The sequence below is a fragment of the Cherax quadricarinatus genome, chromosome 95, assembly GCF_038502225.1.
Source record: "Cherax quadricarinatus isolate ZL_2023a chromosome 95, ASM3850222v1, whole genome shotgun sequence".
NCBI lineage: Eukaryota > Metazoa > Arthropoda > Malacostraca > Decapoda > Parastacidae > Cherax > Cherax quadricarinatus.
In genome coordinates this window covers 1,153,839-1,179,401 of record NC_091386.1, presented here as the reverse complement: position 1 = coordinate 1,179,401, position 25,563 = coordinate 1,153,839, and the positions used below count along the sequence as shown (strand labels likewise).

The following is a 25,563-nucleotide window of genomic DNA, read 5'->3' as shown; positions in this document are numbered from 1 at the left end:
CCTTGAAGGTGGTGGTCAGTATACAACAGTATACCAGCCTACCTTGAAGGTGGTGGTCAGTATACAACAGTATACCAGCCTACCTTGAAGGTGGTAGTCAGTATACAACAGTATACCAGCCTACCTTGAAGGTGGTGGTCAGTATACAACAGTATACCAGCCTACCTTGAAGGTGGTGGTCAGTATACAACAGTATACCAGCCTACCTTGAAGGTGGTAGTCAGTATACAACAGTATACCAGCCTACCTTGAAGGTGGTAGTCAGTATACAACAGTATACCAGCCTACCTTGAAGGTGGTAGTCAGTATACAACAGTATACCAGCCTACCTTGAAGGTGGTAGTCAGTATACAACAGTATACCAGCCTACCTTGAAGGTGGTAGTCAGTATACAACAGTATACCAGCCTACCTTGAAGGTGGTAGTCAGTATACAACAGTATACCAGCCTACCTTGAAGGTGGTAGTCAGTATACAGCAGTATACCAGCCTACCTTGAAGGTGGTGGTCAGTATACAACAGTATACCAGCCTACCTTGAAGGTGGTGGTCAGTATACAACAGTATACCAGCCTACCTTGAAGGTGGTAGTCAGTATACAACAGTATACCAGCCTACCTTGAGGGTGGTGGTCAGTATACAACAGTATACCAGCCTACCTTGAAGGTGGTGGTCAGTATACAACAGTATACCAGCCTACCTTGAAGGTGGTGGTCAGTATACAACAGTATACCAGCCTACCTTGAAGGTGGTAGTCAGTATACAACAGTATACCAGCCTACCTTGAAGGTGGTGGTCAGTATACAACAGTATACCAGCCTACCTTGAAGGTGGTGGTCAGTATACAACAGTATACCAGCCTACCTTGAAGGTGGTAGTCAGTATACAACAGTATACCAGCCTACCTTGAAGGTGGTGGTCAGTATACAACAGTATACCAGCCTACCTTGAAGGTGGTGGTCAGTATACAACAGTATACCAGCCTAACTTGAAGGTGGTGGTCAGTATACAACAGTATACCAGCCTACCTTGAAGGTGGTGGTCAGTATACAACAGTATACCAGCCTACCTTGAAGGTGGTAGTCAGTATACAACAGTATACCAGCCTACCTTGAAGGTGGTGGTCAGTATACAACAGTATACCAGCCTACCTTGAAGGTGGTGGTCAGTATACAACAGTATACCAGCCTACCTTGAAGGTGGTGGTCAGTATACAACAATATACCAGCCTACCTTGAAGGTGGTGGTCAGTATACAACAGTATACCAGCCTACCTTGAAGGTGGTAGTCAGTATACAACAGTATACCAACCTACCTTGAAGGTGGTAGTATACAACAGTATACCAGCCTACCTTGAGGTTGGTGGTCAGTATACAACAGTATACCAGCCTACCTTGAAGGTGGTAGTCAGTATACAACAGTATACCAGCCTACCTTGAGGGTGGTGGTCAGTATACAACAGTATACCAGCCTACCTTGAAGGTGGTAGTCAGTATGCAACAGTATACCAGCCTACCTTGAAGGTGGTGGTCAGTATACAACAGTATACCAGCCTACCTTGAAGGTGGTAGTCAGTATACAACAGTATACCAGCCTACCTTGAAGGTGGTGGTCAGTATACAACAGTATACCAGCCTACCTTGAAGGTGGTGGTCAGTATACAACAGTATACCAGCCTACCTTGAAGGTGGTAGTCAGTATACAACAGTATACCAGCCTACCTTGAAGGTGGTAGTATACAACAGTATACCAGCCTACCTTGAGGTTGGTGGTCAGTATACAACAGTATACCAGCCTACCTTGAAGGTGGTAGTCAGTATACAACAGTATACCAGCCTACCTTGAGGGTGGTGGTCAGTATACAACAGTATACCAGCCTACCTTGAAGGTGGTAGTCAGTATACAACAGTATACCAGCCTACCTTGAAGGTGGTGGTCAGTATACAACAGTATACCAGCCTACCTTGAAGGTGGTAGTCAGTATACAACAGTATACCAGCCTACCTTGAAGGTGGTGGTCAGTATACAACAGTATACCAGCCTACCTTGAAGGTGGTGGTCAGTATACAACAGTATACCGGCCTACCTTGAAGGTGGTAGTCAGTATACAACAGTATACCAGCCTACCTTGAAGGTGGTAGTCAGTATACAACAGTATACCAGCCTACCTTGAAGGTGGTAGTCAGTATACAACAGTATACCGGCCTACCTTGAAGGTGGTAGTCAGTATACAACAGTATACCAGCCTACCTTGAAGGTGGTAGTCAGTATACAACAGTATACCAGCCTACCTTGAAGGTGGTAGTCAGTATACAACAGTATACCAGCCTACCTTGAGGGTGGTAGTCAGTATACAACAGTATACCAGCCTACCTTGAAGGTGGTAGTCAGTATACAACAGTATACCAGCCTACCTTGAAGGTGGTAGTCAGTATACAACAGTTTACCAGCCTACCTTGAAGGTGGTAGTCAGTATACAATAGTATACCGGACTACCTTGAAGGTGGTAGTTAGTATACAACAGTATACCAGCCTACCTTGAAGGTGGTAGTCAGTATACAACAGTATACCAGCCTACCTTGAAGGTGGTGGTCAGTATACAACAGTATACCAGCCTACCTTGAAGGTGGTAGTCAGTATACAACAGTATACTAGCCTACCTTGAAGGTGGTGGTCAGTATACAACAGTATACCAGCCTACCTTGAAGGTGGTAGTCAGTATATAACAGTATACCAGCCTACCTTGAAGGTGGTGGTCAGTATACAACAGTATACCAGCCTACCTTGAAGGTGGTGGTCAGTATACAACAGTATACCAGCCTACCTTGAAGGTGGTGGTCAGTATACAAGAGTATACCAGCCTACCTTGAAGGTGGTGGTCAGTATACAACAGTATACCAGCCTACCTTGAAGGTGGTAGTCAGTATATAACAGTATACCAGCCTACCTTGAAGGTGGTAGTCAGTATACAACAGTATACCAGCCTACCTTGAAGGTGGTAGTCAGTATACAACAGTATACCAGCCTACCTTGAAGGTGGTAGTCAGTATACAACAGTATACCAGCCTACCTTGAAGGTGGTGGTCAGTATACAACAGTATACCAGCCTACCTTGAAGGTGGTGGTCAGTATACAACAGTATACCAGCCTACCTTGAAGGTGGTAGTCAGTATACAACAGTATACCAGCCTACCTTGAAGGTGGTAGTCAGTATACAACAGTATACCAGCCTACCTTGAAGGTGGTAGTCAGTATACAACAGTATACCAGCCTACCTTGAAGGTGGTAGTCAGTATACAACAGTATACCAGCCTACCTTGAAGGTGGTGGTCAGTATACAACAGTATACCAGCCTACCTTGAAGGTGGTAGTCAGTATACAACAGTATACCAGCCTACCTTGAAGGTGGTAGTCAGTATACAACAGTATACCAGCCTACCTTGAAGGTATTATTATAATTATTACCCAGGTATACCTACCCAGGTAGGTATACCCGGAGAGAGTTCCGGGGGTCAACGCCCCCACTGCCCGGTCAGAGACCAGGCCTCATGGTGGATCAGTCGGATCAGCCAGGCTCTTATTGCTGGCTTATCAGGTACTCTGTCTACGCTGGTTGTCACTCTCACAGTGGTTCTGGTGTCGACAAGACAGGATGCAGAGAAGTGAGAGAGGCTGTGAGGGAGTGAGAGAGGCTGTGAGGAAGTGAGAGAGGCTGTGAGGAAGTGAGAGAGGCTGTGAGGAAGTGAGAGAGGCTGTGAGGAAGTGAGAGAGACTGTGAGGAAGTGAGAGAGGCTGTGAGGAAGTGAGAGAGGCTGTGAGGAAGTGAGAGAGGCTGTGAGGAAGTGAGAGGCTGTGAGGAAGTGAGAGAGGCTGTGAGGAAGTGAGAGAGGCTGTGAAGAAGTGAGAGAGACTGTGAGGAAGTGAGAGAGGCTGTGAGGAAGTGAGAGAGACTGTGAGGAAGTGAGAGAGGCTGTGAAGAAGTGAGAGAGACTGTGAGGAAGTGAGAGAGGCTGTGAGGAAGTGAGAGAGACTGTGAGGAAGTGAGAGAGACTGTGAGGAAGTGAGAGAGGCTGTGAAGAAGTGAGAGAGGCTGTGAGGAAGTGAGAGAGACTGTGAGGGAGTGAGAGAGACTGTGAGGGAGTGAGAGAGACTGTGAGGAAGTGAGAGAGACTGTGAGGAAGTGAGAGAGGCTGTGAAGAAGTGAGAGAGGCTGTGAGGAAGTGAGAGAGGCTGTGAGGAAGTGAGAGAGACTGTGAGGGAGTGAGAGAGACTGTGAGGAAGTGAGAGAGACTGTGAGGAAGTGAGAGAGACTGTGAGGAAGTGAGAGAGGCTGTGAGGAAGTGAGAGAGGCTGTGAGGAAGTGAGAGAGACTGTGAGGAAGTGAGAGAGGCTGTGAGGAAGTGAGAGAGGCTGTGAGGAAGTGAGAGAGGCTGTGAGGAAGAGAGGCTGGGATAGAGTTTGTCACTGAGGCAGAAAGGAAGGGCCAGAATGAGGGAGAGATTGAGGGAGAGTGGTAGTGGTGGTGGGTGGCGTCAAGATGATCATATAACACCAGCATGTCTGGCCGCCCACCCACCCACCCACCCTCAGCCACCCCTTCTCACCCACCCACCCTCAGCCACCCCTTCTATCTCTATCTCTCTCTCTTTTACACAGTTTTACAAGGTTAGGTTAAAGGTTTCCCAACTTTATTTACAAACTAAGAGCCCTCCCCTTCTCTCTCATTCTCTCTCAATTCAGAAGCTTTCCTAGCCTCTAACTAGATTTTTTATTGATATGAAACGCACAAATAGGGTGGAGTTGGAGCCAGCTATGAGCCAGAGATTTGATTTGTTCACCCTCTGTTATTTAACCGACGTTGTTATACTGTACAAACATGTTCCAGACTGGAATCATTCTAGGAATGAATGATCTCAAATGAATTGGTATTCTTGAGAAGGGTACAGTTGTTTTCTGCCCGTCTGGTGTTGAAGCTATCTTCTCACTACCCGTCTTTTTGTATACAAGCTGTCTTTTTTGCTGTCCGAGAAGTGAAGTCAAATGTAGAACCTTGACAGTATTGGCCTTGTACTTAATAGTAAGGCCACCCACATGTTACTGGTGTTGCAGGCTCTGTTGGAATGACAGATCTGTCTAGGCGGGAGTTGAGTCGTCCTTCTGGGTTCTCTATTCTGTCTAAAAGTTATAGATGAGACAGAGGGGAGAGTCAGTCCAAGAGAGTGGTGTATACTCTAGGTGTGAGCCTAGTTGTACCTTGCGAAGAATTTTTCAGCCTCAGCCGTCTGAGTGTTATTAGATTGGTGTGCCTTGCTTGCCAGATTTACCACGTGGTTCTTCACAGACACCTTAATATCAAACTTCACCCCGAGGATAATTACCTCACCCCCGGGTTTCAACACACTTCAATTCATTCTTACTACCATTATGGCGCCTGGATAGCATCATTATTTGTGTTTTCTCAGAAGCAAATGCAACCTGCCATCGTCTTCCTCAGGCTGTAAGTCGATGATTAATGTAATTGAGAGCAGCTGGCATTTCCTCTCTTGGATAAGTGTCAGAGTACAGTTGTCTGCATATACATGGGATTCTGGGATGAGATGGTCATTGAAGTAGACATTCCATAACAATGGTCCCAGCAACTTGTCTTGTTGACTCTGTCCCATTGAGAACTTTCCTTAGAGATCCACCTCGAAGGTAATCACTGAGGAGACAGTGTAGAGCCTGCGACTCCCAGTGCTTGCAGTTTTGCCAGGAGTCTCTAGTGCCATGCTTTGTCTAAAGCACCAACAATGTCCAGTGTCACTACACAGCTGACTTTGGATTCATCCAGTGACTGGTGCCACTTAGTGGAGAGGTTTAACAACAGATCAGCAGAAGAGTAACCTTTCCTGAAGCCATATTGACGATCACAAAGTAGTGAGTGGTAGTCAAAAAACTCTGTCATTTGTCTCGAGATTATTCTCTCAAGAATCTTGGTAGTAATTGACAGGAGTGACACTGGTCTGTGGTTGCTGATTTCCTCTGTTCTTTTTGTGAACAGGGACTACATTTGCCTCTTTCCACAGAGAAGGCCATTTACACTGTACTAGGCAGTGCTGCTAGATACAAGTTAGAGGTGCTGCTAGCTGGTCTGTACATCTTCTCAGCAATCCTGGGCTCAACTTGTCTGGACCCACAGCCTTTTATTGGTCCAGGAATTTAAGGAAATATACGTCCTCCTGACTTATTGTCTCCACTTACAACTCTCTCTCCCTAGCATCAGTAACGGTGTATTGAGACACACACACACACGTCATAAATACAAAAAAATATCCAAAATAATATGAGAATGTATGAGAGAGAGTGAGAATGAATGGGAGAGAATGAGAATGAATAAGCGTGTGTGTGTGTGAGGTGGCAGAAGCATTAATTCTCTCAGTGATGGGAGATAAGATGCAGGGATCTTAGACACTGTTGTCACTACTCAGATCCCTCACTGTCTTCAACACACTCAGAATATATTAACATTTTGCATATACACACACATTAAAAATATTTTGAAATGTTGTACTGTGTGTGTGTACTCACCTAGTTGAGGTTGCAGGGGTCGAGTCCAAGCTCCTGGCCCCGTTGTGTGTGTGTGTGTGTGGGTGTGGGTAGTGTCGTAGCTTGTGAAGTGCTGTAGCTAGTCTTGTATCGTAATTTGTCTAGTATCATAGCTTGTGTAGTGTCGTAACTTGTGTCGTGTCGTAGATCAACTTAGCTACAACAAGTGACGGGACTGGACGCCTCGACACCATCCAGGTGTGTTTCTCCAACAACACTGTTGCAATTATAACCAGGTGTGTATATCTACAACACTGCTACCAGCAGACATCAGAAACATTGCTTGACCAAATGTAGAGGTTGCCAAGAGGAAGTAGTAGCAGCAGTAGCCACAAAAACAAGAGCCAGCATCAACTGCAGGAAGTGGTAACTGCTAATATTCCACGACTAACATCAACATTATTGTTGTGGTCGTTCCACGGTGCGTAAATCCGCCGGTGCCTGGACCTTGCTGTTCGTGAATCCGGATTTCGGGTTCCCTTAACATTACTCTGATCGTCATCGACACCATGCCTAACCCTTCTAGGGTAGGGTAGGTACCTGAGCCAGAGCTTACAGCTCATAAGACTGTCATTCCCATTAGCTCCCTTGGGGCGGGGATGACAGACCAGAGAGGCCTAGCTTGTGGCGAGGCCTGGGGACAGTTGGTCCCAATGATGAGGTACTTATGCCTCCTCCCATGGGAGACTTAGGTCTCAGACACTCCCTGAAGAGGGAGCCAAGGCCGGGCCACCACTTGGAAAAGGCCCGGGCCGGGAGAATACCGGCGAATCTTTAATGATAATAATAATTACTCTGATCTGGACAATAACACCACCAGTCAGCACATTAACATATTTTATTGAGAGGGATACTTTAATACCTAAAATAAGAATGAAATTGTCTGTATACACAGAGATACACACTTCTCTGTGTATATACACAGACATACGCACCTCTGTGTATATGGCAAAGGAACTTTGTGAAGTGACCGTACAGAAGAACGTAAGAAAATGAACGTTGTTGGTAGAGGCAAGTGAGTCCTCTCTCTCTCTCTCTCTCTCTCTCTCTCTCTCTCTCTCTCTCTCTCTCTCTCTCTCTCTCTCTCTCTCTCTCTCTCTCTCTCTCTCTCTCTCTCTCTACACGTTGATGGTTCCATTTTATAAGGAATACTTAGGTACTTGTGCGTTAATCTGTGAGTCAGAGCTGAGGCGTCGTGGACACTGTACATTACTCTGGTGAGGCTGCTGGTAAGATCACTACTCTCACACGCAACAATACAATCACACACCTCCAGTGCACACGCTTCGTATAACAGTGTAGTTTGCCCTTGAATAATAATAATAATAATAATAATAATTATTATTATTTTTAAGGGAAGTGTACGAAAGTGTTTTAAGTGTTTTGAAAATCCCAGGGATGTCCAGCATATTTGATATTTACGTTTGTTTACGTTACCACTGTGTCAGTTTGTTTAAGTGTTTATTATACACCTCAAGGTGTTTATTAGTAGGTTTTATCTTCCGTTTAATGCATGTTTTAATGGGTTTTTCTTGCGTTTTAGATGTTCTTTGTGTTTTTGTCTGAAGGTTATACTCAGCCCTGCAACAACTTCAGACAGTATTAATAAGGCTGGCTCCTCCTCAGGAAAATTAATGAATAGAAAGAAATAATCCACAAAGATAAACACTTTATTATATAGTAATGTGTATCCTGCTTGAAAGAAAAATGAAATGGAAAAATTACATTTCAATTCAACGCTAATATGTACAGTTATACTGGGGTGTCTGGTGGAGGTTGACACCAGATGTAGTGGAGGCAGGATCCATACATAGCTTTAAGCAGAGGTATGATAAAGCTCACGGCTCAGGGAGAGTGACCTAGTAGCGATCAGTGAAGAGGCGGGGCCAGGAGCTCGGACTCGACCCCCGCAACCTCAACTGGGTGAGTACAACTAGGTGAGTACCGTCTTGTGGAGATTGTAGCCGTTGTTGATGTGTGGGGGTCACAGGTGTTGGTGACAACCCAACGACTAGTTCTTCACAGAGTCTGTAGCCTTGAATAGTCAGTCCAGATGACAGGAACGCAGGTTCTTTACCACTGCAAAGATGAGGGGTAGTTGCCTGCGGTTGACTGCAATTAATCAGGTAGGTAGATCATAAAGTGACGTCTCAGGACTTCAGCCGTCTCCTTCAACACTTTTCTTAGATTGGCAGGTGACCTGAGCTGTCATTACAAGCTGGAAAGAGACAAATGTTACCCACTGCTTAAGAAATCACTCTCCATGATAAATACAGTACCTAAAAGACGTGGTGATTATCTAAAACATTACATGGGACTTAAGACTGAAAGGACTAAGTTTATTATTGGTCAGAAGTGAAGCTTTTAACCAATATATCCACTAGTATAGAAGCAGAGGTTTTTACTTACAGTTGTGCTGGGAGCTGTGAGTCCCACACGTCACCTTTCGGGGTGGAGAAAAGGGGGGGGGGGGGTAGCGGGAGCTAAACTGACCCTACCTTAACAAGCAGCCGTCAAACTATCGTCACCATATACTCGCTTGCTACTCCTATCTGTCAAACTTTTCCCTCACATTGTCTGTTTCACATTTTAATGCCCCTTGTTTCTACATTTCAGGTATATCTACGGACCTGGTGCCAACGCTGCTTAACATGTACGATGCTCTCTATGCCCGGCTGAACGAAGGCACAGATGCACACTCCTGTAGGAGCTCTGACGAAGTTGGGGATGGAGTGGCAGCAGCAGCAGAAAATATCAGTGGCAGTACTGGGGAGAATCATTCCACCAGCAGTGGCAATAGTGGGGAGAATCACTCCACCAGCAGTGGCAATAGTGGGGAGAATTGCCCCACTTATAGTGGATGCAATAGTAGTTTAAATTTTAGAAAAGACTGCCCTCAGGGCGAAGTATCAACCAAAGAAAACTCAGATAGTGGTGCTATAGAAAATGGATTACAAAGTGTCAAAGAAAGTGGGTGCGAAAGTGTCACAGAAAATGGATTATTTACAACGGAGACTATATCATGTAACGAGAGATTGTTCATCGTGGAGCGCGACTTAGAGGCTGATACTCAATTGAAGTGTGATGAGTGTGGAGTGTTGAGGACTCCGAGTGACAAGTGTAAGTGTAAAGTGAAGGTGAGCCTAGCTGAATCTATAACATCTATGTTTGAAGACATAGAGAGGAGTCTAGACACGTCAGAACAGCTCTATAATAACTTAGATAGAAGACTCAGGAAGGAGCACATCTATGCTGAGCCACAGTTTGTTATAAAGCCCAAAGAGAACACTCAGTCAGCCGCTAAAGTCAGTTTATCAGCCACTGTCTCCACCTTCTCTGACGACAAGACACCCTCACCCCCCGTGGGTTTCGATCCCCGTAAATTCAAGGATGTGTATCGTCCTCTATCGTCGATATCATCGTCTTCATCGTCATCTTCGTCATCTAATTCGTTACCTCGAGGTCCCACGGGAGTGACCACCTTGTACCTGGCCTCAGCGGAAAGTCTTGAAGACAACGACGCTGACCACTCAGACACTGAGGAAACTACCAGGAGACGCGACCGTACCATCAAGGCGCGCAGGGAGAAGGCGCAGCGCACAGGTCAGTGCCTCTGTCTATCAGTCCTATGGTATTAACACTTACCTGTAGCATTATCTATCACCCCTACGGTTTTAGCACTTCCCCATTACGGGTGAGTGATTCTTCAGCTTGTGGTGGACACTGAGTTTACTTGTGACCTGTCCCCCGGAGTACCCTCCAGGTAGACTCATGGTAGGTAGACCAGATGACTGGTCCGGGGTTCATGGTCCCCTCAGCTCGGTCCTGGACCAACACTCCTCTTTAATGCCTTAATCATATACCCGACGTTAGCTAGGGTAACATTCAGACGAGCCTGGCCCATGGCCGGACTCCGGGAGTAGTAGGACTCTCCAAAATCATCAAAGGTAGGCCTACCTAAGGCCTTCGACCACACAACCCAGGCTAACTAGGATAATAAGGTTGATGGACTGGCAACTTCGCATCCAGGGTGAGGGACTGATACCTTCTAACTCCTCATTTGTCCACCGTTCGTCTCCGTATAGGACTGAAGAAGTCACTGGCTTCTCAATAAAGATTCCAAATGTTGAGAATAATGTTGAGGTCTGTCTAAGGTCCTGGACCTCATAGCCAAGGCTTACTAGGGTACTCCTGAGGTCTATATAGGGCCTTAGACCACATAACCGACCCCCCGCAAACGTATCTAGGTAGTACATAATAGTGTATGTCTGTGACTGAGACATGTGTAACACCAGCTGATGTTACACATGTGTTTTAAACATGTGTAACACCAGTGCATGTGTTTAGTCAAGGGGGAACTATACCCAGTTTATATGGGATGGAAGTTGAACATTTACGTTGAACAAATAGTGAACAGGTATTGTGAAAAGTGAGGATGACGAAGAACGGTGAGGAGGGAACGGTGAGGAGGGAACGGTGAGGAGGGAACGGTGAGGAGGGAACGGTGAGGAGGGAACGGTGAGGAGGGAACGGTGAGGAGGGAACGGTGAGGAGGGAACGGTGAGGAGGGAACGGTGAGGAGGGAACGGTGAGGAGGGAACGGTGAGGAGGGAACGGTGAGGAGGGAACGGTGAGGAGGGAACGGTGAGGAGGGAACGGTGAAGAGGGAACGGTGAGGAGGGAACGGTGAGGAGGAAACGGTGAGGAGGGAACGGTGAGGAGAGAACGGTGAGGAGGGAACGGTGAGGAGGGAACGGTGAGGAGAGAACGGTGAGGAGGGAAAGGTGAGGAGGGAACGGTGAGGAGGGAACGGTGAGGAGGGAACGGTGAGGAGGGAACGGTGAGGAGGGAACGGTGAGGAGGGAACGGTGAGGAGAGAACGGTGAGGAGGGAACGGTGAGGAGAGAACGGTGAGGAGGGAACGGTGAGGAGGGAACGGTGAGGAGGGAACGGTGAGGAGAGAACGGTGAAGAGGGAACGGTAAGGAGGGAACGGTGAAGAGGGAACGGTGAGGAGAGAACGGTGAAGAGGGAACGCTGAGGAGAGAACGGTGAGGAGGTAACAGTGATCATATATGATTGTACAGATGCAATGAGGGGAGGGGTGCAACGGATGAGGGGAGGGGTGCAACGGATGAGGGGAGGGGTGCAACAGATGGGGGGAGGGATGCAACAGATGGGAGGTCCAACAGACAGTACAGCAGATGTGTAAATGTTGAGAGAGGTGTGTTGTTACATGTGGGGGTGATGCACATGTGGGGTACAGCACATGTGGGGTACAGCACATGTGGGGTACAGCACATGTGGGGTACAGCACATGTGGGGTACAACACATGTGGGGTACAGCACATGTGGGGTACAGCACATGTGGGGGAGCAACATGAGCCAGTAGACACATTAGTTATGTGGATGGGTTAGTCTGAGCTGGCAGACTTCAGTAGTGTCAGCTGGCAGACTTCAGTAGTGTCAGTCTGAGCTGGCAGACTTCAGTAGTGTCAGTCTGAGCTGGCAGACTTCAGTAGTGTCAGTCTGAGCTGGCAGACTTCAGTAGTGTCAGCCTGAGCTGGCAGACTTCAGTAGTGTCAGTCTGAGCTGGCAGACTTCAGTAGTGTCAGTCTGAGCTGGCAGACTTCAGTAGTGTCAGTCTGAGCTGGCAGACTTCAGTAGTGTCAGTCTGAGCTGGCAGACTTCAGTAGTGTCAGTCTGAGCTGGCAGACTTTAGTAGTGTCAGTCTGAGCTGGCAGACTTCAGTAGTGTCAGTCTGAGCTGGCAGACTTCAGTAGTGTCAGTCTGAGCTGGCAGACTTCAGTAGTGTCAGTCTGAGCTGGCAGACTTCAGTAGTGTCAGTCTGAGCTGGCAGACTTCAGTAGTGTTAGTCTGAGCTGGCAGACTTCAGTAGTGTCAGTCTGAGCTGGCAGACTTCAGTAGTGTCAGTCTGAGCTGGCAGACTTCAGTAGTGTCAGCCTGAGCTGGCAGACTTCAGTAGTGTCAGTCTGAGCTGGGAGACTTCAGTAGTGTCAGCCTGAGCTGGCAGACTTCAGTAGTGTCAGTCTGAGCTGGCAGACTTCAGTAGTGTCAGTCTGAGCTGGCAGACTTCAGTAGAGTCAGTCTGAGCTGGCAGACTTCAGTAGTGTCAGCCTGAGCTGGCAGACTTCAGTAGTGTTAGTCTCAGCTGGGAGACTTCAGTAGTGTCAGTCTGAGCTGGGAGACTTCAGTAGTGTCAGTCTGAGCTGGGAGACTTCAGTAGTGTTAGTATTACAACCTAGGATTTCAAATGGCCTGTTATCCCAGGTGTAATGGGAGCAAATAAACACAGTAGAAAAAGTTTAGACTTATATTATCCTTCACCAATTATAACAGCAATATGTACACTATGTACAGTGATAAATATAGTGCACTCCACGGTAAGCAAGGCAGAAATAGAAGCCACAAGATAGCAGACCGTGCTTCAACCAGCTCTAGAGTGGGAATGACAAGGGCAGACAGGAGAGCGGTATCCACATAACCTCTGCGATTGTCAATCCCACCTTCTTATTGGCTAGAACCTGGTCACTAGTTGAACGATGGGGCCCCATCATCAACTCTTAGCAACCTGGTTCGCTGGTTGGGGGAGATAGCCTGTAAATGAGGGTGTGTCCATGCGCCGAATAAAGGTTACGTACTCTTTGCATGCCACACCCCCACCCCCGAGAAGGCTCAGGATTAGGCTGCCACCTCCCAGTGGTAACCGTGCCGCCATGGCACAAAATAATGGGACCGCCTATCCTCTCCACCATCCAACTCTTAGATAGAGCTCAGCTTTCCTAGTGCCTGAAAGCCAAACCCTAAACTCAGAGTGAGACAGCAGTCAGATAAGCCAACATAGGTCCAAGATACAAGCGGACGGTAGCCCGTATCCCCTCACTAAAAAAAACCCCCACATCAGGGGATAAAAAAAAGAGCTTGAAAGGGGGGTTACCACAAATACATCCTAACCTAAATAAAATATTAAACTAGACTCTTGACAAAGAGTCTGCCAACACATTTTCTTTGCCGGCAATGTAACGAATTTTGAAGTTATAGGGCTGCAGCCTGAGCGTCCAACGCATAAGCCTTGTGTTGTGATTCTTCATGGCTTGGAGATAGACTAACGGGTTGTGATCACTGTAGACTGTGACCACCTGCGATGTCTGGCCCACATAAACATCGAAATGCTCCAAAGCCATTACCAGCGCGAGGGCTTCTTTTTCAATGGTAGAGTAAGCTCTCTGATGTGGCTGGAACTTAGCTGAAAAGTATGCTACAGGCTGCAACTCCTTGTTCCCGATTTGTAATAGTACCGCCCCAACCCCAGACTCACAAGCATCAACCTGTAATGAAAAAGGTTTGGAGAAGTCTGGAGACAGGAGAATGGGTGCAGAGCACAATAATCTTTTTGCTTTATTAAAAGCAGTGTTACAATCTGACGTCCAATTAAAGGGAACTTTATGACTGGTAAGAGAGGTAAGAGGGGCTACAATATCTGAGAAATTCTTACAGAATCTTCTGTAAAATCCTATCATGCCTAGGAAACGTTGAAGAGATTTCCTATCATGAGGAACTGGATAATCTTTAATCGAAAGAACTTTAGCAAGTTTAGGTGCAACATTACCACTACCTACTTCATGGCCTAGAAAAGTGATAGTGGCCTGGCCAAAGGAAGATTTAGATAAATTAACTGTTAATTGGGAATTCTTAAAGGTCTCAAACAGAGCTTTAAGTCTAAGTAGGTGTTGATCCCAAGTATCAGACACCACAACAATATCATCTAGGTATGCTGCCGTGCCTTCAAGTCCTTTAATAGCCTGATGGATGAGTTTCTGGAATGAAGAGGGGGAATTTTTCATTCCGAAGGGGGTAACTGTATACTGATAATGACCTCCTGGAATTACGAAGGCAGAGATTTCCTTCGCCTTATCTGTCAAAGGTACCTGATAGTAACCTTTAAGGAGATCTAATTTGGACACAAAAGTAGCCTTACCCACAAAGTCAATTACGTCATCCAGACGAGGAAGAGGGTAAGCATCTGTAATTGTGACCTCGTTCACTTTACGGTAGTCTGTGCACATACGAAACCCTCCATCAGCCTTCTTTACTAGGATGCACGGTGAAGCCCATGGACTAGATGACTCCTCCACTAAACCATGTTCTAACAAGAAGTCTACTTCCTGCTGAAGTAACCTTTGCTTTTCAGGATTAGCTCTGTAGGGGGAGAGTTTAATTGGTTTAGATTTTCCCACATCTACATCATGGTAACCTAACGTACATTTTTTCGGCACATCCGAAAAAATATTAGGATATGACTGTAGAAGCTCAGTTAAATTGGTTGCTTGTATTTCAGATAATCCATCCATTAACGGGCTAGGATCCTTGAGGAGGACAGAATTTGAAAGTTTAGTATTAATTTCAGAGATAGAGTGCAAAGAGTCAGAGTCGTCCTCAGAGGTAGAGGACAGAGTCATTACTGGGACTTTATCTGGTGTATGAAAGGCCTTGATTTGATTTATGTGGTAAGTTTTTGTTTTTGAGGTCTTATCAATGGGAGCTACCACATAATTTAAATCAGATAATCTACTTACTATCTGCATAGGTCCCGTAAATCTAGCTTTCAAGGTGTGGCCAGGTATAGGTTCCTGCACCAACACCTTGTCTCCTGGATGGAAGGAGCGGAATTGTGCACTTTTGTCATACCTCTGTTTCATCTTACTTTGAGCTATCTTTAGGTTAGCCGTGGCTAACTCACGTGCCACCTGCAACCTTGAAGACGGGTTGTAGAGTGCTGAGCTTACGTCTTCTCCCATCCATCCTTCTTTGAGCACCCGAAGAGGACCTCGTACATTGTGCCCAAAGATCAGCTCAAACGGACTATACCCTGTAGACTCTTGCACCGTCTCTCGTACTGAGAATAGCAACAACGGTAGAGATTCATCCCAATCTGTCGGAAAGTGCATGCAAAAACTTCTCATCATTGTTTTTAATGTTTGGTGGAATCTTTCCAAGGCGCCTTGGGACTGAGGGTGATAGGCAGTGGATAAGTTGTGAATTATCCCTAACCTAGTTAATACTTCCCTAAATGCTTTGGCAGTGAAGTTAGTACCTTGATCACTTTGTATAGTTTTAGGAATGCCAAAACAAGAAATGAATTTTGTTAAAGCTTTGAGAATAGCTTTAGTATTGATACTACGCATTGGGATCGCTTCAGGATATCTGGTTACTTTATCCATAATTGTAAATAAATACTGATTTCCAGACTTTGACTTAGGTAGTGGACCTACACAATCTATAATTAAATCTGCAAAAGGTTCTCCATCAGCAGGTATGGGTTGGAGAGGTGCAGGTTTAATAGAATGTCCAGGTTTTCCAACTTGCTGACATTCTCGGCAACACCTAATATGATTCTTCACATCTTTCTTTAATGTTGGCCAATAAAATTCTTTTGTGATTCTATACAAGGTTTTTGTAATTCCTAAGTGACCTCCTGATGACGTATTATGAGCTATATTTAATATCTGAGGTCTATACTTGGTTGGAACCACTAACCTGTCGTATAATTGCCGGCCCTCTGTCTCCTTACCAGTCTCAGTGCATACCAAATAATCATTTTTAACTTCATACTTGACTGGATGACCCAAAGAGGATTTACCCATGGCTGCCTCAAAAGTGAATTTTAACGAAGGGTCCTTACGTTGTTCCTCCCGGAAGGACAGTCCCTCGGGCATGGAAACAGAGACATCTGGCAATCCTGCAACCTGGGAATAGGAAGGCTTGATCGGGGTCTGTTCACTTGATTTACGAGACTCCGGCCGGTGTGTCTCATAAAACAACGTGGCTATTCCGAGATCGGAGTCGTCCAAGGATAGGTCAACATTCTCCCCAGACAACCCTTGGGATGTTGCCCGAGTTATGGCCAACACTGGAGAAGCATTAATCATTATAGGTTCAGGACACGAAGTAACAGTAGTAATGTTATTACCCAGTAATAACATGGCATTTTTCATGGGAAATCCTTTTGAGATACCTACAGTCAAGTACCCAGTGTAATATTTGCACTGTACATAAATTTTATGCAAAGGAACTGAATATATAGCTCCTCCGTAAGCTTCCAATAAAACTGAGGAATTCAAGGAAGTATTCTCTGAAAGGGGTAATATTCCTTCTCTGACAAGTGAGCAATATGCTCCAGTATCTCTAAAGGTATTTACTTTAGTTGGTTCTGAGTGTTCCTGAAGGGAAATAAGACTTTCGCAATAATAAGGGGCCATACCTTTTTCTACTTCTCTAGGGGACATGTTACTAGGGATATTAGAGATTTTCCCGATGGGTTGAGGTTTTTGGGGGCAGTTGGAACTGATATGACCTACTTTATTACACCTGAAGCAGACGACAGGCTTGCCCTTTACTCCCTGATGACGTTGCAAGTGGTGTCGTTCTGGCTGGTGCCTCTCTGGATATTGTTGTCGAGATGCTCCATAAGTAGTTTGCCTCTCCGCAGGGGGACCATATGTTGAGAAGCGTGGCTCACCAGGTGACTTATTTGGATGACGTAGACGCTCTCCCTCCGGCTGGCACTTCATTCTCCAATGTTGTCGATCTCTGCTCACGCCAGACTGTTGAAAAGAGAGACGGGACCGCTCGGACAAGGAGCGGTTCGTTTCGAAGGTATCAGCCAACCTGGCCGCCTCCAATGCAGTGGTTAAGTCACGATCCTGCAGAAAGACACGAACCTCTGGTCCCACAGACTCCAGCAGGTTATCAATCAGAATAAGCTGCACCAGCTCCTCAAAGTTAGAGACACCACTCGCTTTATACCAGCTGGTAAAAGCTTTGGTTTGCTGTCTCACAAAGTCCACCAGGGATTGACCAAGCTGCCGCCTGTTCAATTTGAAGGTCTTACGATATTTAGCTGGGATACATGTATATGCTCCCAACACTGTGGTCTTCACTACTTGATAATCAGAGAATTCAGCGTCAGTTAATACCGACGTAAATTCCTGTGCCTTACCCAATAATGCTGTATGAACCAACGCTGCCCAGTGCTGTTCCGGCCACCTCAAGGCTCGAGCCTGATTTTCGAAGCTTTCGAAAAATTGCTCTGGTTCGGCCTCATTGAAGCGGGGAACAAGCTGTACTGCTTTTTGTAAACTGAAATCGTTTACAGAATGCGAAAACTGCCTCCTTTCTCTTTCCCTATCAAATTCTTCCCTTGCGAATGCTCTCTGTTCCCTAGTTTGCTCAAGATTGATTTTTGCCAGCTGAAGTGCCAACGACGCTGATTCACCCTGAGACAACCCATGTGCACTATAATGACCATTTTGCTCCGTAGGTGTATCATCTTCCTCCTGCGAGAACATAGTAGTTTTTGCCCTAGCTCCCGTAGAGGGAGGAGTCTGATGTGCCATCTCTTCTTCAATAAGTATGTCAGCAATAAGTGAACGCAGTTGCGCAGCTGTAAGAGTGCGTTTATAGGGAATTCCAATGGAACGAGCAATTTGCCAACAACGCTGTAGGGACAATTTAGGTAGGTTATGCAAAGTATATGCCGACACCAGGCGTCTGACTCGTCTAGGTGGCATAAGTTATTCGCTATGCACAGTACGAATACCCCAACGTAACACATTAATTTGCAGAACACGCTTAGCTATGCACAGTACGATTGCAGAATACGCATACAAGCAAAGCCGACTGCACACAAGATTGACCGTAGCGAAGCGAGCACACTGAACAAGCTAGTAGCGAGCTGTTGAACGATCACACAATAGCAAGGCTGATCATAAGCAACTGACACGCAAAATTTGTAAAGCGAAGCGAAACAGCAAGCTACACAATGTTCCTGCTACAAGCTTCACCCTAAGCTCAACCGTTTCTCTAAGTCCAGCTCTCGGACAGGCTACCCATATTACAACCTAGGATTTCAAATGGCCTGTTATCCCAGGTGTAATGGGAGCAAATAAACACAGTAGAAAAAGTTTAGACTTATATTATCCTTCACCAATTATAACAGCAATATGTACACTATGTACAGTGATAAATATAGTGCACTCCACGGTAAGCAAGGCAGAAATAGAAGCCACAAGATAGCAGACCGTGCTTCAACCAGCTCTAGAGTGGGAATGACAAGGGCAGACAGGAGAGCGGTATCCACATAACCTCTGCGATTGTCAATCCCACCTTCTTATTGGCTAGAACCTGGTCACTAGTTGAACGATGGGGCCCCATCATCAACTCTTAGCAACCTGGTTCGCTGGTTGGGGGAGATAGCCTGTAAATGAGGGTGTGTCCATGCGCCGAATAAAGGTTACGTACTCTTTGCATGCCACAGTTAGTCTCAGCTGGGAGACTTCAGTAGTGTCAGTCTGAGCTGGGAGACTTCAGTAGTGTTAGTCTGAGCTGGGAGACTTCAGTAGTGTTAGTCTCAGCTGGGAGACTTCAGTAGTGTCAGTCTGAGCTGGGAGACTTCAGTAGTGTTATCATGTGGGGTTCGAACACGTGGATAGGGTAAAGAAATACTCACGTAGGCTGGTAGTACGTATAATTATAATTATAACGGTAAGTATTGGTAGGCGCCAAACAGCCGGTGACCTGCCTCCTTGCTCTCTCTCGTAAGACTGACTAACCACAGTACCCATATGTGAGGGGGTGTTTGAAATACTGCTGTGGTCAGCAACAATATGAATACAGACAGTGATTCACGCAGAGACGGTTGGTAGTGAGTCATCTACTGGTACACTGGTTACTGGTAACTGGTTACTAGGAACTGGTACTACTACTGAGAGCTCGGCGACGCTAATGTATGTCGTCCCGACATACAAATACAAAGAGATGGCAGGTATACGGCTTGGGCAGATTCTATACAATGTCAAAGTACACAACAATTGAACATTATAACATACATAAGTAGAACATTGGAATGGAAGCTTACGTAACTGAAACTGTAATGCAATACAAGGTATAATATAGCACAACTCATCGAATGAAACTCAACGTTGGGATTACAATAGAAGTGAAAAAAAAATTTGATCGATCGATCTGTATTCATGTGATCTACGGATTCTGAGGAAGGAATATATACAAAGAAAGAAGTGTTTAACAGAAAGGCAGATTCGGTGCACTCAAATCTAGACTGTTAACTCTCAGAATTCGGAGAGAACGTGAACACAAAAAAAAAATTCTTGAATACTGATAAGTTGATACTGTAATTATTCATCTATACAGGTTATTTACATTTAACCCCAACTCTGCTAGGGTAAGATTGACATATGCAGAATGGGTGTCATCTCTGGGAGGATCAAACTCTGTAGCACTGGCTAACTCATGCTGTATTTGAGGCAAATCTGAATTGGTAGTTACAAATCATACTTGAGGATTTCTCAATACCTGTCGTGTACGTAGGGAATAACAACATTCAGGTTGATCGTCTGACTGAGTATCAGAGGAAGAGAGTACAGGATCAGGAGGATTGTCAGAGTCTGTCACATTAGTCTGGGTTGGAACATCATTGTCATCACATACTAACTTCATATGATCTAAATGCGATTCTTTATACTGACCAGTACTAATTTCTCTAACCTTATACTTATTACCAGTGAGATGTTCAACTACTCGATAAGGACCAACAAACTTTTGATCAAGCTTTGGCATTGCAGACGTTTTGTTAAAGTTAGTCAGCATAACTCTCGAACCTACTTTGATTTTGGATGGCTTTGCTCGAGTGTTTGCGACTCTTGTAAATTCTGCTGTTGATTTATGAAGTGTTTCACGGATTCTTCTAAAAACACTTTGAGCTAAGTTGGTACGAGTTGCTATGAAATCATCAGGGTTGTAATTTGGTTTCGGATTAGAATATAACAACTCATAAGGCAAACGTTTATCTACACCGTACAATGCATAATGTGGAGTGTCACCTATAGAAACATTGTAAGCAGAATTTATAGCACACTGCACATCAGGTATAACTTCATCCCAAGTTTCACTGTTGGGATTGATAGTGGCTCTCAAGACATCAAGTACTTTCTTATTGGTTCGTTCCGCTAACCCATTGCTGGCAGGATGATGAGGTACAATGGTGGATTTAGAGATCTTGTACAAGGTGCACAAATTTTCAAGAATCTCATTACAGAATTCACCTCCATTATCTGTTACTAGGGACTTAGGGGTGGTATGCCTGCAGATAATGGGTTCTTTAAATGCTATAGCTACTGTCTCGGCAGTCTTATCTGCAATAGGAACTAACTCACAATATCTGGTGAAATGGTCTACCATAACACACAGATGTTTGTTGCCTTGGAGGGAACATTGGAAATTACTTAACAAATCTAGCGCAACTCTTTCCCACGGTTCGCTAGTAGTTGGATACACTTGGATTGGATTAGGACCATTAGCATTACCTTTATGTTGCATGCAGACACTACATTTCTTAACATACTCAGAAATATCAGTTGCCATACGAGGCCAAAAGTATTTCAATCTGGCTTGTTTTACTGAACGATCCATACCAGGGTGTGCAACACCTGGTACATCGTGAACTAGCTGTAAGGCTACATTCACTAGTGACTGTGGAATTACTAACTGGTATACTCTTCTGCTAGGAGTACCCAACTCGGCTGTTCGATACAGTAATTCTTGGTTCATGACAAAGTCACTGATGGGTGCTGGTGGCTTCACAGTCAGAATAAGATCTTCCTGGAGCAGGAATCGAATCACACCAGACCACATGGGATCTGTTCGTTGAGCATTCTTTACATCCTCAGCACTAAATGGAGGGTCTGCAGTTACTACACCAACACGTCGCGATAAGGCATCTGCGACTACATTTGACTTGACAGGTAAGTGTTCAAAGGTGGGATTGAACTCTTGGATAGTCAAGGTCCATCTGGCTAACCTTCCAGTAGGTTGTTTGTTCTGGAATAAAGGTATCAGTTCTTTCTTACTGGAGGAATGAACAAACTCGGTGGAGTGGATGACTCCCCCCGGTTGAAAAAATTAACGTTATAACATTTGCCTCAAATACAGCATGAGTTAGCCAGTGCTACAGAGTTTGATCCTCCCAGAGATGACACCCATTCTGCATATGTAATAAAAAAAATGTCTTAGATACACTGCAAGGTGGCCCGGTGGCCTGGTGGCCCGGTGGCCTGGTGGCTAAAGCTCCCGCTTCACACACGGAGGGCCCGGGTTCGATTCCCGGTGGGTGGAAATTCTGACACGTTTCCTTACACCTATTGTCCTGTTCACCTAGCAGCAAATAGGTACCTGGGTGTTAGTGGACTGGTGTGGGTGGCATCCTGGGTGTTAGTGGACTGGTGTGGGTGGCATCCTGGGGGACAAGATTAAGGACCACAATGGAAATAAGTTAGACAGTCCTCGATGACGCACTGACTTTCTTGGGTTATCCTGGGTGGCTAACCCTCCGGGGTTAAAAATCCCAACGAAATCTTATCTTATCTGACAACTCAATGTAAAGAACTGTTGGCCAAGATAAAAATTACATTGAAATTTACAAGTAAAAATATTACTGGAGACTGAATTAAATGCAAAATGAGCTGTCTTTACTCTTGCTAATAAAGAAATTAACTAATAAAACTGTTAATAAATGTAAAAAGTATAAAATAAAATCACTAAATTGTATGCAACGAGAGATAACTGGGAAATTTAAATATTTTCTAAGAATGTATAAACAAAATTAAAATATAATGCAAAGACAACATCAGGAAAATTAATAAAATGAAAAACAAGATGTAATAATAAACTGAGAATAATAATGCATAAAAATATTAATAAAAGAAAATAATTCACTGCAGAACAAGTGCAACAAAATAATTCACTGCAGAACAAGTGCAACAAAATAATTCACTGCACAACAAGTGCAACAAAATAATTCACTGCAGAACAAGTGCAACAAAATAATTCACTGCAGAACAAGTGCAACAAAATAATTCACTGCAGAACAAGTGCAACAAAATAATTCACTGCACAACAAGTGCAACAAAATAATTCACTGCACAACAAGTGCAACAAAATAATTCACTGCAGAACAAGTGCAACAAAATAATTCACTGCACAACAAGTGCAACAAAATAATTCACTGCAGAACAAGTGCAACAAAATAATTCACTGCACAACAAGTGCAACAAAATAATTCACTGCAGAACAAGTGCAACAAAATAATTCACTGCACAACAAGTGCAACAAAATAATTCACTGCACAACAAGTGCAACAAAATAATTCACTGCAGAACAAGTGCAACAAAATAATTCACTGCACAACAAGTGCAACAAAATAATTCACTGCAGAACAAGTGCAACAAAATAATTCACTGCACAACAAGTGCAACAAAATAATTCACTGCAGAACAAGTGCAACAAAATAATTCACTGCAGAACAAGTGCAACAAAATAATTCACTGCAGAACAAGTGCAACAAAATAATTCACTGCAGAACAAGTGCAACAAAATAATTCACTGCAGAACAGTGCAACAAAATAATTCACTGCAGAACAAGTGCAACAAAATAATTCACTGTAGAACAAGTGCAACAAAATAATTCACTGCAGAACAAGTGCAACAAAATAATTCACTGCAGAACAAGTGCAACAAAATAATTCACTGCAGAACAAGTGCAACAAAATAATTCACTGCAGAACAGTGCAACAAAATAATTCACTGCAGAACAAGTGCAACAAAATAATTCACTGTAGAACAAGTGCAACAAAATAATTCACTGCAGAACAAGTGCAACAAAATAATTCACTGCAGAACAAGTGCAACAAAATAATTCACTGCAGAACAAGTGCAACAAAATAATTCACTGCAGAACAAGTGCAACAAAATAATTCACTGCAGAACAAGTGCAACAAAATAAGGTGTAGAAATAATCACTGCAGTAATAAAGCGTCACTGGAAAAACTCAGGTTAAATAATAAAATATGAAGAAAAACTGACTGAACACTTTAACTCTTAATTGTAAATTAGACAAAACAATTTACTCAGAGTAAAGAAAACACTTTACGTTAAAAAGTAATTGAAATTACACTAAGAGTGAATTTGTTCAAAGAAATATGAAAAATATGAATAAAAATAAAACAAGGAACAAAACGGAAGTGTAACACTTACAAGTGGTGAGGCAAGTGTAACACTTACAAGTGGTGAGGCAAGTGTAACACTTACAAGTGGTGAGGCAAGTGTAACACTTACAAGTGGTGAGGCAAGTGTAACACTTACAAGTGGTGAGGCAAGTGTAACACTTACAAGTGGTGAGGCAAGTGTAACACTTACAAGTGGTGAGGCAAGTGTAACACTTACAAGTGGTGAGGCAAGTGTAACACTTACAAGTGGTGAGGCAAGTGTAACACTTACAAGTGGTGAGGCAAGTGTAACACTTACAAGTGGTGAGGCAAGTGTAACACTTACAAGTGGTGAGGCAAGTGTAACACTTACAAGTGGTGAGGCAAGTGTAACACTTACAAGTGGTGAGGCAAGTGTAACACTTACAAGTGGTGAGGCAAGTGTAACACTTACAAGTGGTGAGGCAAGTGTAACACTTACAAGTGGTGAGGCAAGTGTAACACTTACAAGTGGTGAGGCAAGTGTAACACTTACAAGTGGTGAGGCAAGTGTAACACTTACAAGTGGTGAGGCAAGTGTAACACTTACAAGTGGTGAGGCAAGTGTAACACTTACAAGTGGTGAGGCAAGTGTAACACTTACAAGTGGTGAGGCAAGTGTAACACTTACAAGTGGTGAGGCAAGTGTAACACTTACAAGTGGTGAGGCAAGTGTAACACTTACAGTGGCAGGGCACACAACACTTACAGTGGCAGGGCACACAACACTTACAGTGGCAGGGCACACAACACTTACAGTGGCAGGGCACACAACACTTACAGTGGCAGGGCACACAACACTTACAAGTGGCAGGGCACACAACACTTACAGTGGCAGGGCACACAACACTTACAGTGGCAGGGCACACAACACTTACAGTGGCAGGGCACACAACACTTACAGTGGCAGGGCACACAACACTTACAAGTGGCAGGGCACACAACACTTACAGTGGCAGGGCACACAACACTTACAAGTGGCAGGGCACACAACACTTACAGTGGCAGGGCACACAACACTTACAGTGGCAGGGCACACAACACTTACAGTGACAGGGCACACAACACTTACAAGTGCCAGGGCACACAACACTTACAGTGGCAGGGCACACAACACTTACAGTGGCAGGGCACACAACACTTACAAGTGCCAGGGCACACAACACTTACAAGTGGCGGGGGACACAACACTTACAAGTGGCGGGGCACACAACACTTAATCACGTATTCATTATTTTAGTATATTCTTACAACAAAATCCTGCTGTGACTGATACAACAAAATCCTGCTGTGACTGATACAACAAAATCTTGCTGTGACTGATACGACAAAAATTTGCTGGCAAAAATAATGGTACACAGTCTGCGAAAAAATTAGAGGAATGAGACACTGCTGGCATACGAAAAAAAGACACACATAGAAATAAATGGATAATTTGGTATACTGGGGTGAATATCACTGCATGAACTACAGTGACAAATACTGGAGAATACAATGTTGAAAGAATACAATAAAAAAATGAATCACTTCACACGGAGTGACTGACTGGTACACTACACAATATTACTTACTACAGACAGAGAGTAGCATAAAAAAAACACAGATAAAAAAAAATATGAGATGAGCGAATAACACTGAAAAATATTGCAAAAAAATAATGAGTCAAAGAAACACTGAGTCTACACTGAAAACACAAGGCTTAGAGTACACAAGAAATTCACTATAAATGTCTCACACACGCAAATGTCTTTAAATGCAAGAAAAATGTCTCTAAATAGAAAATTATCACTGGAGTCTGGAGTGGTAGATGGTGATGGTGACGAGGGTAGGTTGTCCTGCGCGGTGATGACTGACGCCTCCTACA

General features: G+C 44.5%; 1 protein-coding gene across 6 annotated transcripts in view; it reads left to right on the top strand.

The window, feature by feature from the left end:
* The window catches only part of LOC128703908 (pleckstrin homology domain-containing family G member 1-like), a 530,324-nt gene that overhangs the window by 365,439 nt on the left and 139,322 nt on the right, over nucleotides 1-25,563 (top strand). For all 6 annotated transcript variants that reach the window (XM_070104852.1, XM_070104850.1, XM_070104854.1 and 3 more), the window contains one exon: nucleotides 9,200-10,186. In XM_070104852.1, coding sequence (XP_069960953.1) covers nucleotides 9,200-10,186 — 987 coding nt within the window. The remainder of the gene's footprint in view (nucleotides 1-9,199; nucleotides 10,187-25,563) is intronic.